Source organism: Centrocercus urophasianus, unplaced genomic scaffold (assembly GCF_019232065.1).
Source record: "Centrocercus urophasianus isolate 14NV4802_14NV808 unplaced genomic scaffold, USGS_Curo_1.0 seq_10, whole genome shotgun sequence".
Classification (NCBI taxonomy): Eukaryota; Metazoa; Chordata; class Aves; order Galliformes; family Phasianidae; genus Centrocercus; species Centrocercus urophasianus.
Window position 1 is genome coordinate 77,764,946 of NW_024884142.1, and position 17,781 is coordinate 77,782,726.

Genomic DNA, 17,781 nt, shown 5'->3' on the forward strand with positions numbered 1-17,781 from the left:
GAAAGTGTACTTGAGGAAAACACTGTAGTATTCTACCTTTGCCCAGGCTATGAGTAAAACCACTGCAAGCAGAATCCATACTGAGACAGAGCAGAGGAAAGTGTGTACCTGGTTTCTCTGGTTATGTATTTTGCTTCACATCAAAAGAGGAGAAAAGCTATGAAATACAGTCATTACAAAGTTTATATCCCCCAGCTCAAAATATTCCTTAAAGGGAAAGCTGCATGAGTAGAAAAGTTTGAACTCATAAATCTACTTGAGTCAAGTGACTGAAGACAGACACCATATCTACTACAATTCAGTTTGATCCTGTTCAGATCGTTCCAGATTTCTTTAACTCTCAGAAAAGCCACAACCTCAAGTGTAAAAGTATGAAGTTTGAGTGGTTTGCTGAATCTAGGTAAACAGTTTTCCCAGACATCAAGCAGCATCCTTACTCCTCGGCTATTTTACATTTTATCCCTGGAGGAGGAAATCTGTCTGCTTCAATGCCATGGCAGATCCATTTAAACAGATTATTCCTGCTCCACCTACCTACTGCACAAAAGTAGCAGAGCCTCATCAGGGCTCTGACTCCCCATTTGCTTCTCCCTGGCCTCTATATATTATATACAAGCCAATAATTCTGAAGAAATAAGAAATGTACAATGACAAATGCAACAACGAGGTCAGAAGTTTTAAATATAGTAGCATCAGTCTTTTAGACTATATAAAATTGAGTTTATTGGAAATGTTTTTAATCATTCCTGAGGCAATTTATCTTCTTCCCATTTGATGGCCATCTGCTATCCCAGTTTATGAAGTGAATCACAATGTCATCGCATTACTTATGTTTTAAACATTCAGATTGTATTTGGATCTCTATCAGCTAGCTCCTAAACGTTTCTGAAATCATTCAGAAAATTTCACGCACAAAATTTTATAAGCACTGAAATAGATCAAAAAAGTATTGCCAAGCATGCCAATAAAAAAGTCAATGAGTGCACTTTAGCCTAGAAATAATGTCTGTGTTACAGCAACACTGAATTAGTGTAGGAAAAAAAAAAAATCAATATGACCTTGGACACAGATAAGCAACGAAGAAACAGACAGCACGTTTTATAATGGCCTCCTGTTCATCCATACACTAATAAGCAGACATACTTTTATCCACAGCCCTGGTAGAAGCTGAAGATAAGAAAAAAACCTTTGTAATCATTACATGAATTTGTGAAGAAACCAGAATAGATATGACAGACCTTTCCCAAGGAAACTACATACAAACACTAATCTATTATAAACATTTTTCTTATAACTATATACATAAACACACACACTGTATACGTACGTGTGTGTGTGTATAAGGTAGAGTTACCAGATGTTTGGTTAATAGCAAACTTGACTGATTATGTTTGCAAGTCTGGCAAAATATCTGGTGGAGTTTTAGAAGCGCTTATTCTTTAATAAGAAGATCCTATGTGCTTGCATTTTGAGCAGTAACAAAATCCAATGAAGTTAATAAAAAAATCCAACAAATACTACTGCACACTGTGTAAGTAAGGCCTACAGAAGCAATGCAGTTTTTTTTTTGTTTGACCACAGGGTTTTCGCTTAAAATATCCTTTTAAGTTCTCAATGAACAGTTATTCGTCAACATTTTAAGAAATCCAATAGAAACACTAAAATTATAATCAAATATTTGTGTAAATGGACTTTACTAATTAACTGTTGCATTTATTTTAACCTATAAATGGATACCTTACGTTGTATTTGTACGTGGGAATTTTCCACTGACACAGCTGTTTGCATCCAAGGGAAATAATTGCATATTTACTCCAAACGCATAGAGCCATTTCAAATGAAATAAATCTCTAAAAGCTAAATAATCTTGCAGATCATTTTTGGTACAGAGCGTAAAAGCCACAATTGTAATGAAAACATACAGAATGGTAGAATGGATAGAGTTAGAAGGGACCTTAGTTCCTATTCCCTTGCTTTTGGAGTATTGCCACCAAAATGGGGAATATAAAAAGTATTTTAAGAGCTGTTTTCTCTCCCTCTTCTTTCAGCAAAACATGCTAAACATTTTTCAGAACTATTTTGGAGAACACACTCAGCGCAGAACAAAATCTTTATGTACAGCAATGAAGTTCTCATTATAATCCTTACGTATTTTATACATAACACCAATTCTACACACTGCAGGTTTTGCATGTCTTAGTGGTGCCCCACACATTATAGACAATTTGTCTACAGAAAAACTCATCTCTCAAAAATGAAACACTTCTGAGTTTCTGCAGAAAACTTGAAATCCTAAGTTTAAATAACATCATCTTCAATGAGATAAACTGTTCATTTAGCATTTTATTTTCAGAATGTAGGCCAAACAGTTCCTACTACGGAATGTACAAAAGATTGTAAAAACGCATAGCTACTCACTCTCCCTCTCAGCACAAAAGAATCATTCCAAAGATATAAGCAGGATCTAAAGCAGCATTAGTTGTAAAAAAAAAAAAAAAAAAAAAAAAGTGATGATAAAAACATTTCTGTTGGACTTGAGTTTTGTGTAGCTTTTCATCCATTTTCTCGAATATTTGTGCTTTCCAACCTTTTTCTGCTTCAACTTCTAGAAATGAATTGGGAGCAAGTTCTAGAAAGTGATATTTTCAGAACAAATCCAAATACACTGAGATTTGAACATCAAGACTTGGTATTGCTGCAAGTTATCCAGTGGAGAGCATCTAAATCACCAGGCTTTTCAGGCAGCTCACAAGTGCAGTGTGACTACTACAGTAGAGCTACTTCTCTAGGCAGCTTCTGAAGGAAGTTTCACAATACAGGAAATGGAAAGAGAAGCTGACACAGCTCTATAAGTGCCTGTGGGTTTGTAGCTTATCTTCAGAATTAGAGAAAAACTGCCAGTAGCAAATCCAACAACTCAACCCTTCTTTCAGTAGTTTAAAAATACATCCCAGGTGCTCGTACTGGTATCTAAGAGAGTTTCAATAAGTCTAGCAATGTGACAAGGAGAGGCAGAAGTACTCTTTACTCCATTTGTAATCTCTCACATTTGTCTTTTTCTGTACACGACAAAATTGATGAAAGCCTGTGAATGATTCCACTTAGAGTTGGAAGAAGTTGTGTACTTCTGCTGAAGAAGTCAGCTTATAACAATGAGCTGTTATTATTATTTTACCATACAACTGAAAGTAGTGCCAAGGGATGAGCAATCTGGCAGCTGTGATCATGGGACAATTTAATTTCAAATACGGTAATGATGTTCTCTGTCAGTATCAAGTCAAAAGCTTAAACTATTGAGAGTATACTACAAGGAAGAATATTTCTTCTTTATCCATCTTTTAGGACCTTAATTAAAAAATTTTAGTTTATATAGCAGTTTATTCACATAGGAGCTCAGCTGCAGAGTAGGGCTGTTGCTTCTTAGGGGCAACTCAAATGCAGGCCAAGATTTCTGCCCACGTTAGCGGATTAATCTAATTTATCAAAATAGAACTTCCATCTTAAAATCTTCTAGAAGTGCCAAATAACTGAAGTCACATTATTCAAAGCTGATAATTTAGAAATTTCTTTTATATGACACATGTAAGTCCGATTTGCAGTGCAGCAAAATACAAGACAATACTAGTTTCTAAGAATGCATTACATCTCAACAGCTGCTGTCCTTTTATTGCCTACTCCATGACCTTTTTAAAAAAAGAAAATACTAAGAAACACGCAACATGACTGTTTCTCCCAACTCAAATTATTGCTATAAGTTGTTTTTTTTTTTTTCCCTCAGTTGACATTTTCCCCTCAAGAATCTGATGTGAAACAGTGATAATAATAGGACTTAAAAGATTCAGTAGGAAGCTTCTGAGAATACTCTATTTATTTTATACTACCATGTATTCCAAAGCTAGGCAAGCTTGGGTTCCTAGACACACAGATAAACATTAAGCTACGTTTACAGAAGTAGTTAAGATTCCAAACACTCAGAAAGAGACCTAACAAGATGGACACATTGAAATAGGGTGCATAATTCCTACTTGAAAGGGTTGTGCACCTTCTCAGTGTAGGTACTTCCAATCTTTGATAATTCCCATAAGTGCCTTTCTGATCTGCTTGGTACTCTTTCATGTTTGGGTGACAGTTTGTAGTTCCTATGGCTTCCTATTTAATTACAGTTATTTAGTAATGCTGGAAATCCCAAATTGTGTGTTTGTAAAGAGTAGGTGGATTTAGATGTAGCCCAGACATCATTGCATTTGCCCATTACATTCTTCTATTGGGAAAACCAACTTACAGGGAAATCTGCCTGAATAGGCTGAAGCATCAAGTTCTGGGATACCACCAAATTTCAAAGACCACTGCCAGTATATCCTAAAACTTAAATATTTCTAATTTTTAAATTTCATTTACATTTAAAAAGCACTTCCAGTTTTATGTTGAGATCCATGCAGCATGTAGAGAATATGCCATTTACTCTGATTCCATTTGCAGCAATGACTGGAATTCAAAACCAAGGCCCTGGCTAACAAATTAGATCAAGAGTAGCAAAGAGCTCAATCAACACTGGTCAGCCTGAAGTCATCATTTTAATTTAACTTAGGATCCTTTTATATTCAACATATACAGATCAACTGAAATGAACAGTCCCACTAAAATGCAAAAATATACTGGTATGGCCCCAGTATTGTTATATTTTGTTACCATGGAACATATAGCAGCATAGGGGCAGCCTGACAAAATGGCATCTGACATGGAAGTGCACATGAAGTAAGTGTGTGTCATTGAATTCCTCCTCTGACATTTGCTGACAGTTACTGAACATTTGTAGAGATCAAATAGTGGATGTGAGCACAGTGAGGTGGTAGTGGGTGGTGCATTTCAACAGTGGTGAAAAGGCATCTCTGCTGGTGCAGGATTTATGAGAACGCCATGTTCATTATTGGCATAAACGCATAGTTAGCTGTGGTGACTTAGTTGAAAATTACAGTTCCGTAGCTGAGTATGTGTTCTACCAAATAGTGTTATTGTGCTCTTTGTATCAGTTGTAGTTTCCATTTGAAATAAATAGAAGGCGTTACTTTTGGAGCAACCTATATTAGATGTATTCTATTTACATGTGTATTTAGATATGTATGTAGAGAGATCAAATTGTCATTTTTGAAACAACAAGGTAAGCCTGTGTGAACCAATGTTTGCTTGTTGCACACTGGCAATGTTAAATTAGATGTTTTACTTTAAGACAGCATGCCAGGAGAGACTCTTTCAGAGCTAGATAGGCCTTAGCCCTAATAAAGCCATCTAAAAATAGAATTTCATAGTGTTGCTAACAAAACACCATAAAACAAGTTTAGAGACTTGTGAGGAAAACCACAGCTCTTCCAGAGAACTTTGCAATGCTTCTATACAAAGCTTTTCCATGGTTACTCAAATTCAGTGAGAAAGCTCCAGAACTACTACTACATTTAGTAAGCAAAAGAACTTCTCTGCAGTTCTACCAAATTCATCTAACCCAAGCCTCAGTCTACCCACAAGACAATATTTCATAAGCTTTTTTCCTCAGAGGCCCACTTCCATACAAACTCTCCTGTTTTTATGCTTCCCTTCAATAGTAACACAGTAAAAACAAACTCAGCTCTTTCTGAGACTTCTTTCCAAGCATCTCTAAGTTGTTATGGGGTAATACACAACACTGCATAGGAGACATTACCATAGCCTTCCCCTCCCCCACATGTAGAAGGTTAAAGAATTTTAAACAACATTTGAAGAACAACACAACAACACACCATTCTTCCTGTCTTTCAATGGTCCAACACACCTGAACACATCTTGCGATGGAATAGTAATGCTGCGCTTGCCTAGGTATCAACCAAGTACAAATGGAAGCTTGGAAGAGCATTTACTTGCCAACACATATTACAAACCAATACCATTCACCACATTTTTGTTCTTTTATTGACATAGCAATTAGTAAAATATGTAGAACCTACTACTAAGGTGATGGGTGCTATTTCAGTATGAAGCAGAGGAAAAGGCAAAGCCTAAATATTTTGTTTTTAAGTTTCAAAATTTAGTGCAGCACATGTTCCTGCAGGATACTGTTAGTAATTGGTTAGAGCACAGTATTCGTTACAAAGAACAAATACATAAAACACATTCTTCCACTGTTCCTTAACTGTGCCAGGCAAACTAATTTTGTTTCATACCATTTCCAATTCCAGCTGCTGTCAGGGTTTACACAAAGCTTCTTTCAGTATTCTGAAACTTGTTTAGCTGAGCTCTATGAGCTTACTTGGGAAAATTGTTAAGACGACATCACTTAAAATGTCTAAACCCAAACGTGCTATCCTCATTTCAGCAGGTCAGGCGGTCGTTTAAGAACATGACCAATACACACAACAGAATTGTTCCTTCATGAACTCTTATTCTTGGCATGTACCACCCAACTCTGATGCCAACTAAGCAGCAGAAAAGTGTCTTATGTTAATAAACACTAATTCAGCATCTTCCTGCATTTTTCCCAACATTCAACTAATGTACTAAAAACCAAAATACCTCTTATCATTACAATGTTGCACTCATTACTTGGAAAAGAAAACATTTAGAGGAAAAATAAATATTACAGTAATTTTAAAAAGCAAATAAGCACACTTCCCCCCTGTGACATCTTATCGTTTCTACCTAGAAATTACAAATTTGACATTCTATTCTAAGAATCAATAATTCTAATCAACTCATTTAATTACTGCACTTTCAGTTGGTTTTGTTACCAACAATGATTACAGGTTAAGATGAACTGCTCATTGACTCACTAGCATTTAATCAAAACGTGTTCGCTGTAGCTTAAACTTGTACTGATTAAGAGAGCATTAGCACAGACTTGCCTCTAATGCTTCTGCTGTTGAGGCCCTTTAATGAATGGAATCTTCCAAGAACGAGAAAAAAAAAATATTTAAAGTCCCTACCTTCACCTGATGATCCTGAAAGGTCTATGATGACATACACTCTCCCTTCTGGCTCCAAGTCAATCTGCAATCAAGAAAAGAAATAAAAGAAAACTTAGAGTGATCCCCAGATAAAGTGATTGCACATGCAAGGAAACCCAGTGTCCAAAACCTGCAAAGCCAAACTATGGGCAGGTCTACAGTTCACTACTAACAGAGCCTCCTTTTGCACAGAGGTGTTGAGGACCCTGCACCTCTCTGAAGCAAAAAAAAAGAAGTACCCTTAACACTTGGAAAGCTTGAACCCAATGAATTTTGACAAATCAAGTATTTAAAACACTGTTCTTGGATACGGTGTTTTTTGTACAGCAGGAATAAGATAAGTTAAATAGAAATATCAAGGTTTTTTTTTTAATTATTATTTTTTAATTGCAATTTGCACCGAGCCCAGCTACGCAAATGTGAAAAACACTGTAACCTATTCAGATCTCAGCAAGACAGATCAGCACTGGTGGCAGAACAGGGGTAAAAATTAACACATGCAGTTCATATGATCAGTTAACACATGTTTATAATACTCTCTTTGTATCCTTACTGGGAGAAAGTGATACATGCTTTATCCTCTTTCTCTGAAAAGCAAAATTCATTTATTTTTGCCACTGGTAGATTTTAATGAGTTTGCTTGCATGGAGATGGCTTTCAGTGAGAACTATGGGTTCTCAGTATGAAGCTGTTGGACTTATATGCTAATTCTTACAACCTGCAAAATCTTTATGTACAGCAATGAAGTTCTCATTATAATCCTTATGTATTTTATACACATCACCAATTCTACACACTGCTGGTTTTGCATGCCTTAGTGGTGCCCCCACACATTATAGACAATTTTTGAAGTCGCTCATCTCCCAAAAAAGAAACTAACTAAAACACTACACAATCAATAGCTCTGAATGCCACGTTGCAAACCTCACACAAATGCATAGACTGTGAGTGAAGCCAGCGTGGAGTTCATTAATCTTATTTTCATTCTGTTCTGGTAAGTAAAGCACATATAAAATTGCATGGTACTGCTAGGGCACTTCAAACACCAATGGCTTTGTCTGCCAGGGTCTGTCCCATTTTCCACTACTCCACCCAGAAAACAGCTCCAGCACTGGGCAGCATGAGGCCGGGATGGAACATGGGCCTGGTTTCTAGGACTTCATGAGCTCTGCTGCCCAACAAGCAAAAGCAAGCAAGGAAATGAGAAAGGATGTACCCCCAGAAGGCTCCTTCTTTCCTCAAGTGGAAACATAGCAGGACTACAGGTCCTCCTGGACAAAGTCAGAGGAGGGAGCATGCACCTCAATGCTGCCAGTCAGCAGCTCCTCACTGCAGGAGTCCGATGCCTCTCCTAAGCCAATGCAACACCACCTGGGACTCACAATCAGAAGCAGGTGTCATATACTCTCACATCACCATGTTACACTTTGTGTTGCACCATGCCAACAGAGAAGGTGGGTCTCCTTCTACCAATGCCAGTCACCTCAATTGACACCAATAAGACAAAGATGCTTCTGAAGTTGCAAGTCACCTCAGGGAATGACACTGGGCTGGAATATTATGGCAATCGAGAGAATGCTAATTCCCATTAATAACCTGGCAGACCAGTCAGTTCATGTTTGAAAATTAACAATTAAATGAGTATACAAACCAGAACTCATAACACAAAATATATTTTGATCATTTTGACTGCCACAATTTCAATGTAATTATTAATGACGGTAATTCAGAAGCTTGATAACTAGACAACTTACTACATCGCTCGGGGTGGGTATCACATTTATTTATGATACAAATGCACAACTGACCATCAAATGAAATTACAAATCTCAGGATTGTTTTGCCAAGAACTAGTTGGTTTTCTTCATAAGTGAGATTTTCCAAAAGGAGAATCAAAATCTGACCCTATAGACAGCATTTGGAGTACACTGTAGATGGAAACTGTCCACATGTGTTGTAATGGACAACCAAGCTCAGTGCTCTGCCCTGCTCTACCCTTCCGTGTCACAATCCTGCTTCCAACTTTCCCTCAACATCTAAGAGGATCTCGTCTGGGCACAGCTGCTGAATAAGTCAAGGTAACTCATGATCCTCCCTCCATGAGATAACTTGCCACAAAAACTCTTCTGTGCCTTTCAATAAAGAGCCAGTAGAAAAATTCACAGCTCTGATGTCATCAGAAAAACAAACTAAGAAAATTACCTCAGCAGCTGTATTTTAAATAGATCAAGTAGGAAATAGGTGTTAGCAAGATCATCGGTAACTCAGAGGAGGGGAAAATGAAAGTGCAGTCAAGTGTTATTCCATTTGTTGAATGTTGAGTAAAGTCATCTTTAGTTTCTGAGCTGGCAGCATGAGGCTTTTTTTTTAAAAAAAAAAATTTTTGTTTTAAATAAAGCTACTGAGCTTGAAATCTCTCTCCTACCCTTTTCCAATTTTTAAATGCAGAATGTTAGAAGATCAGAAGCACAGGCGTATGGATAGACTTTGACGCCTGTGCTGAGGGCAGCTTTTGAAAAAAAACTGCCATAGTTCTCAACAGATGGCTGTATTAAAGATGCATGTCAAATATTCTGCTTGTATCAGCATTATATACTGAAAGCTTAACCAAACAGTAAAGTACTTGCTGCAGTTAAAATCCCTGCATACGCACACACAACCCTAACTCTACTCTGCAGAACAGTCATGCAGCTGAAGGAGCTGATGACTGTCATTATGAAGTTTCCCTTCTACTCATTTAATCTCAAACAGCTTTAAAAGGAAAAATTGGTGCAATGAACACAAGTTTCCATTATGCATCATATGGTTGAAAATTCTGCCTAATGATTGCAATTCAGAATTTTTGCTGATGCACCAAGCAGAATATGTATTTTTTTTTTTATAAATAGGGATTCTCTTCTACAAAGGAAAGATTTTCCTTTCTTAAAATACTCTAATTCCAATGAAAACGAAACGGGCATTTTCATTAACATTTTTATAAAGTATTCCTATTTCATTTCAGAAAGCATCTATGCTGACAGTCTCATCAGTTACATGAATTGGTACTTTCACCAGGAGCAGGCAGTTCAGTTGCTTCAGCTGACCTGTTGTATAACAGAACACCCATCACTACCCCTCATCCTCTCAAAAACAGTAGAATCCCCCAAACTGTTGAGAAACCTTATGATCTTAGGTCCTTCACATGTAAAAGCCAGTACAGAATGAAGAGGACTGATTCTAATTCTGCATAACACATAATTGAATGCCTAGAAACACAACGGTATAAATACTCAAAAACAGTCAGGCTACTAAAATAAAAACTGTGTGATTTTCTTTCAATCTATGCATTAAAAATGTACTTTGAAAAAACTGCAGACTGTACAGTGTCATTTCAACAACAGATACATATAGCACAATTTTTTTTTGCAGTAGTTCACTGTAATACTATATACTAATATTAATAATAAACCTGTGTCCGATGGCTACAGAATTTCCAAATTCAGCTGAATGTAACAGACATCCTCAAATACAATGGAAATAGTCTAACCACAGCAGTTCTGATTTTCTCCTCTATTGTCTCACCAAAAACACTTCTCCCTGAATGCAGCCAGGCATTTATACATGAAGAGAGGTGCTATGAGAAGATATCTAAAAAAACTGGTAAAAAGGGCAACAGAAAATAAAGAAAGATGCAAACGAGGAATGAGATCAAAGAATTGATACAAAAGAGCTTTCTGTTACCAGGATATATTGAAAATATATCCCTTATACATGTCGATCACATTCTCCACAAGCAACGAAAGATGGAACAACTGAGCAAATTGTTTGATCGTAGAAGTGTTTTTGTTTTGTTACTGGCCTATGCTACTGTTCTGGAACTTGTTAATATACAGAGTTATAGTAGGTGGAAGATTAATTGCAGAAGTACATTAAACAATTTCTATGCCACTAAAAAAAATATTTATGTTGCAAGTATTCAGATTGATACAACAATCGGAAATGGAACAATTCACCAATCTTGGAAGACTTAGGCATACATAAGACATCGACAGTTTGTTTTGGGGAACAAAAGGCAGCCATCTATAAAACTAGATATACTTTCAGAGAAAAAAAAAAAACAAACCATGATGAAGCTATGGCTAAGTTTCAGCATATTGAAAACATTTATATAGTTTCATAGTCATTAACGGATTTTATTTTCAACACCCTTTTGAGTCAGTTCCCAATCTGTAAAGAAAAAAAAAAAAAAAAGATACTCCCGAAAGTAGAAGCTGGACTCAATGACTTGCCAGAAATTCACACAAGAAATCTACAGTTAAACCAAAACCAAATTCTAATTTCTGGAGACTGAGACTGCCCACTGAATCATTTGTCCTATTCTTCCCTTAAGCTTCACTTTGTCAAGCAATGCACATCCTGTCTTTCTGGTATATCAGACAGAGACATTTAAGTACTGTTTTGTTTGGTTTTTTTTTTTGTTTTTTTTTTTTTTTTGTTTTTTCTTTTTTAAACACAAGTTTAATGGATACACCTCTAGGACACAACTCCTCTTTTCTTCCATCCAGTTACTACTCACCAGTGGGGAAAAAAAATAAAAGCAATCTCAAAAAAAAATTGCTTAAATGTCTCTCCAACATCCCAAAGTAGCTAACTCTTATGCAAAACTGAAGTAATGCAAAATTTTGTCATTGCATGCAGAAGACGTTAAAAGTAATTCAGCCTTTCATTAGTTTGCTTTCTTCAAGCTTTTAATTCATAAGTGGTCTTCTGAAAAACTGAGTTCTAAGCTTTTTTCTTTAAGAGAAGAAGCATTATAATTCCTACTCCCTAAAGATATGCAACTCTGGCAGGATTCTTAGACAAGCAATCTGCTGAGGGAACTATACAAACTCTAATCCTATAAGGAACTATAGGGACGAAGAAGATTAAGAATATACTATCCTATTATTTGAGTTGCACTGATAGTTCACATTTGAATATGAAGACTTTGCATTCTTGACCAGTCTGAACAGATCCATTAACACTTGAGGCTGCTTGTTTTCACTTTAGCTGGTATCCCCAGCACAAAGATTTTGCATGTACTATGGAGCAAATCAAGACCTGTTGTAAACAAGTAATAAAACCACTATCTTCAGTGGGATTTATGCCATATTATCAGTTTTCATTTGACCATAAACAACAACACAGGAATGTCATCTAAGATTAAGTGCACTGTTTTTATTTCCACACTAACTTGTCTCGAGAGAAATTTAAATATTATCATTGACACAGAACTGAAATCTGGAATAAGTAGTAACTAAATAAATACATTTTTCATAACTGAATTTCCTAGCAGGCCAAAGCTTGAGGAAAGTTTTTTCTTTTTTCTTTTTCCCCCCATGTGCCCTATCTAGGCAAAACACAAAATACAGCAAAAACTCTTCAACTGCAAAGATGTTTAGGATTTTGGCTACAGTAAGAATACAAATGGTCTGTATAAGCAACAGAAACAGAAAGACTTAAGTCAAAACCTGTTTTGCACCTCTTGTTGTCATGTTCTAGGATTATCTGACATTTGGATAGCTTAAAGCATAAACTTCCAAGCACATGATCTACCACTGCAGATGGTTATTTGAATTACAGAGGACTTCAGAAGTCAGTATGCATTAACCCATACTGGACATACCACAGCATTACAAAGTTTCTCTTCGAACAACTTCCCTGAGAGATTCTTTAAACCGAATAAATAACCCTATAAATTCTGGGGGGCTGCAACTTCATTTTTTGAGAAGCATTTATATCTCCAATATTTATTGCATACCATTTTCATAAAGACTGTAAAATAATATCAGAACTGTAGTAATCTAGTAAAAAATAATCACTGGATAAAGAAGCTGTGCTATTCCTTCGTTCTTGAACCAAACAATGTTTTCTGCTTCAACTTAAGTAGTTAATAGGGATTTAATTTTAACTTATTTAACAGAAAACATAACATTAATATCATTAATAGTAACAATTTTCAGTATATTCAAAGTGAAAAGAAAGTACACCTGACAGAAACAATGCACTAGAAAACAGATTAAACTTGTACACTTCCCCCAACATTCACACTTGAGTCCCCTAGCAAGCTCAACTAAAACTGACAGCTTCGCAATAGGCTATATAAGGTCAACAAAATAGCAGAGAAAATGTTAATAAATACCCGAAAGTGAACAGATTTCACAGGGTGCATGATGAATTAAATGAAGTAAACTTGACTTTTAAAGAAATTGCAAAGAGAACATGGTAATACGTTGAGTAAACTTCCCTTGAACCTCTGTTTACCTCCACTCTTTTATTCTCCACCGCCTCTTGCTCTTCTGGCCAGAGAAATCAGGTCCCTACCAGAGCCACAAAGTTCACAAATCTGCCTTTCATTATAAATGTTACATATTTGATTTTTATAATTACAGAGAAATTTAACACAGCTTGCAGCATTGTAATTGACCACAATGATATACATAGAAGTTAAGACATTTTGGCCACAGGGGATTGTATTATTTATTTACTTACACTCAAAAGTCAACAAAAAGACATCAAACATCTTGCATGACCTACAGAAAAGATCAAACACTTTCCAGTGCCAGACACATGTACAGACATAATACAGAACAGAAGTAACCAGGGAAAAACAAGTTTCAGCTAAAATAGAAACAGTATTCAGAAATCAATTCTCAAACAAGAATCCTTCCATTACTTAATATAGCATATACAGATATTCAATGAAGTGTCCCAAACGTGACTTTGATCTTCCATGACCTCAAAAGACCTCCCAGGCACCAGTGGAAGAATATTTTTGAATGCACAGAATTATACAAACGCATGTGTTTGCACTCGAGCACACACATCACTCAAAAAATAACACACTTATTTTCTGTATTACAGGGTAAAACAACATTTGTGGATCACTGCATTGGTCTAGAGTGTTCAAAGTTCATTTTCTGGTAGAGGCCAGAATGTGAACACAGACAGATGACTGTATTTACATACAGCAAAATAGCACAGCAGTACAAATGGTTGCAATGGCATCAAGTAGCACGACCACACAAACATCACTGCAGAAAACCAAGATTTTGACTCTGTGATCTGAAAAAGGAGAAAAATACCTTTACTTTCTCAAAATCTGCAGGTAGAATTGGAGCATGTACAGCATCAGATCTCTGCCACAGCGCACCCTAGAGATCTTCATTTCATCTTTTTCATATTGAGAATATAGTACTAGAAAACTGTGTCTGTTTAACACAGTTCTATGCCCAAACATGTTAAGGTTTTTAACATCTGCTGCAAGAGGTTAAAGTATCTCTCCTATGAAGAAAGGCTGAAGGAATTGAACATGTTCAGCCTGAAGAAAAAGAGGCTTGAGGGAGGTCCCACTGTGGCCAGTACTTGAGTGGAGCTTATAAGCATGAGGGAGACTTTTTTCTTAAATGCATTTTAATCAGTAACAGCAAAATATTTAACCTATATCTCCCCCCCCCCTTTTTTTTTTTTATTAATACTAAAAGCTTTTTTAAAAAAAGGGGAAGTTTAGACAAAATTTTAGGAGGAAATTCTTTACTCAGAGGATGGTGAAGTGCTGGCACTGGCTCCTCAGAGATGCTGAGGGTGCCCCATCCCTAGAGACATTCAAGCCTTGCTGGACAGGGCCCTGGGCAGTCTGATCTGGTAGGGGGCAGCCCTGCCCGTGGCAAGGGAGCTGGAACTAGATTGTAACTAAGGTCCCTTTTAACCCAAGCCTTTCTATAGTTCTGCATAAGGGTTAATAAGAAGAAAATAAATCAGAGTCATTTACACATGACAAGAATGAGGGGTCAATAACCTTAAGAGAACAGATCTCAGACTACATTTAGGGCATTTAGCAAACGAGTGTGCCAACTGAGAATCACACCAGCCTAAGTGGTTCAAGCATGTGCGCATGCTGGTTCGTAGGCTTATTTAATTCAGTACAGTTATTCTGAGTATGTCAATGTCTGCAGCTATTATGGCTTATTTCCCTACCTTTAAGCTATACAGTATGTATATCCACTGTAATATCCTGCAACCGTACTAGAAATGGAGGTTGCATTGTACTAGTACAAAAGTACAAAGAAGCAGCACCAGCCCAGAGGTAAAATGAAGTAGGATGAGCATGAGTTGGGTTTGGCTAAACCAAACTTAACTAGATTGAGCAAAAGATAAAGGCTGCATAAAGACTTGGATATGAAACATCAGCTAAACATACGTATTTCAAGGAAAAACAACAGCAATCATTTTTCACCTTACAATCAGTTAAGTCTGCTGGGGAAAGTGATATTTGATTTAAGAATAAAGGAACTCCATCACATGGCAAGAACTGATTTGTAATTTCATCACGATGCCTTTCAAAATCTGTTCTTCAACATACTGCAGCTAGCCCAGTGGCACTCTCTAGTCTGTAGGGAAATAATTAGCTGGCAAAAATATTTAAAAATATCTCCTACTTAGCTTAGGACATATTTTTATAATGTTGTGATGCAGAATTGCAACCAGAAAGGTTTACTATGCATGTAGGATCAAAACACTGACTTACTGCAGTAAGTCAGATTGAAAAACAGATATGATCTGTTTAGAGATTTTGTTACAGTAAAATGAATGACCGCTTGCTTTTACATGTAAAGTAAGCTTAGATCTGGTATATTTGTCCAGGCTCAGGAACTACCAAAACACGATGGCTTAACTACACAGACATTTGATATTTCTCCTAAATTTCAATATAAAATCTTGGTGCACTGTACAGAACCCTATCCAGTAGATTATGTGTGTGAAGTCTCCAAGTCTCCAATGATATTTCAAAGCACCCATTTCATTTAACACATTTTTCTTCTCTTTATGATAACACCTTCCTGCACTCTTCTCTTCCTAGATATACCATGGGAAACTTAGATAGTATGTAGTAGGAAATAACCACACAGCATCACTGTGAATAAAGAAAACAACAGTGCTCATTTCTTAGACCTCAAAATTCAGTGAGATTAGCAGCTGGAATACCATAAGTGGCACAAACTCAAACTCTTCCTAAATGAGGTAGGATATCTCCAAAGGCAGGATATAAGTGCTAGGAAACCATAATATTTAGATGAAGTTAAGTTGCCCTTAATTTTGTCACATGTTAATCTAATTTTAGTTCCACGGTTATAAAAAGAGATTCCAGAAATTGTCCATTAACAAACCATGTTTTAAAACAGAAGCAAGGAACACAGCTGACTGATGTCATTGTTTGAGTACTCCTCTTACCTATATTGGCAGGAAAACGTTGCCAGACCAACAGTTACAAATTAACACACCTTATATGAAATATCAGCAGAAAATGAAGCTCAGCATTCATCTCAGATCTTTCCACAAGAGTTCTGCACCAAGTATTTGAAACACTACTGCATGATTCCCTTCAGTAACTTTCCAGAGAGGTCATACTGAATTTGCAGTCATTAATTAACCAATTAGAAGAAAGCAGCAGGGAACGGAATCAACCTTAGCTCAGATGTAAGTGAAGCTGTGCTGGCTTTGTTCCAGACAAAGAGCAACAAAACTCACATATATAAAAATAAACTAAAACAACTACTGTTTATGAGTTTAAGTTCAGTTCAGCTCCCTGGGAAGAAAGGAGAAAGGCTTTGCTTATCTGCAAGGCGACCACATAAAATGTTCTTTCCACTTGTACTCATGATAGAAATTAATCTTTCACAAGGAAGGAAGCATCTCAACCCAACATGCTGCAAACAAACACACTGTGCTTCTCTCACACTCACTAGGACTCCCAAGCAGCTTGTTAGTCTTCAACACAGCCACCAGATGCAGAGTTCATCAGCAAGCAAGAGAAAATCCCAGTTGGTAAACTATTCTACTTTACCAAGCTGATTTAGATATTAATAAGATTTTCATTTCTCTTCAATAAAGTGACTGAAACTACAGAATATGCAGTTATGATAGGCTGGGAGATGGACCCAGAAGCATCTTTGATCTCAGTAAACGGCTACGAATTAAACGCTTTCCCTCAAAATTTCCAGAAAACAAACAGTATTTTATTTGTACAAAACATTTCTAAAAACCAGCAAGACCAGTCTGAAAATTCCCCAGCACTGCAGCCACTCCTTTCTCTGCAGGAGATAGGTCTCTTAATGCTACAAAATCCCTGTTTCACCGCAGTTAGCTGAAGTGCATCCTTTGTCCGATTTTGCCCGATGATCAGTGCTTCAGAAGGGCCAGATGTGACAAGAAACTATCATACCCAAAGCAGATAGATGTAAAACAATATTTCAAAAAGAAAGTTATGCTAAAATTACTTTAAAAATGTTACATTTCATTCTGGAAACAGAGACACACTACCTGTTAAATCTCATTCTTTAATGTTACAGTGATTCTCATTACTATTTCAGCTATCCTACTACATTAAAAGACCGTTTTTCCCCTAACAGGGCAAAGATTTTTAAAAGTAATGAACAACTTCAAGACAATCTTTAAGTCAAGACACCAAAAAATTGATGACTTAGAGTTTGTAATATTCCTTCATGGAATTACAAGCTTGTCACCTTGAAATAAAATTACTTAAATTTGGTTATGAAACAAAAGATTGCAGAAGTGACACAAAAATACTTCTTTTCTAGTTCCAATTTGTTTTGTTTTTAAATTCTTTCTCCAGCAAGCTCTAAGATGAAAGCAAGAGTACACAGGCTTCAAGAATAAACAATCTTTTGTCGGGTTAAAGATGGAAGGAAAAAGTATGTTCTACACAAATATTCTCTGCCCTTGCACATATGCATCTGTAACCTTAGCTGCTTTACAACAAACATGAACATTA

At 36.5% G+C, this 17,781-nt stretch overlaps 1 protein-coding gene across 2 annotated transcripts in view; it reads right to left on the reverse strand.

Moving 5' to 3' along the window:
• PRKCE (protein kinase C epsilon) overlaps nucleotides 1–17,781 on the reverse strand; it is a 271,209-nt gene that overhangs the window by 169,264 nt on the left and 84,164 nt on the right. Inside the window, exons 1-2 of one of the 2 annotated variants that reach the window (XM_042811528.1) lie at nucleotides 13,254–13,297; nucleotides 6,951–7,014 (exon numbers count right to left, since the gene is read on the reverse strand). Coding sequence is in view for 1 of the 2 variants with exons in the window: in XM_042811519.1 (XP_042667453.1) it covers nucleotides 6,951–7,014 (64 nt within the window). In the remaining variant the exon portion in view is untranslated. Of the gene's footprint in view, nucleotides 1–6,950; nucleotides 7,015–13,253; nucleotides 13,298–17,781 lie in introns of those variants that run through there. The other variant, XM_042811519.1, reaches the window with a different exon arrangement.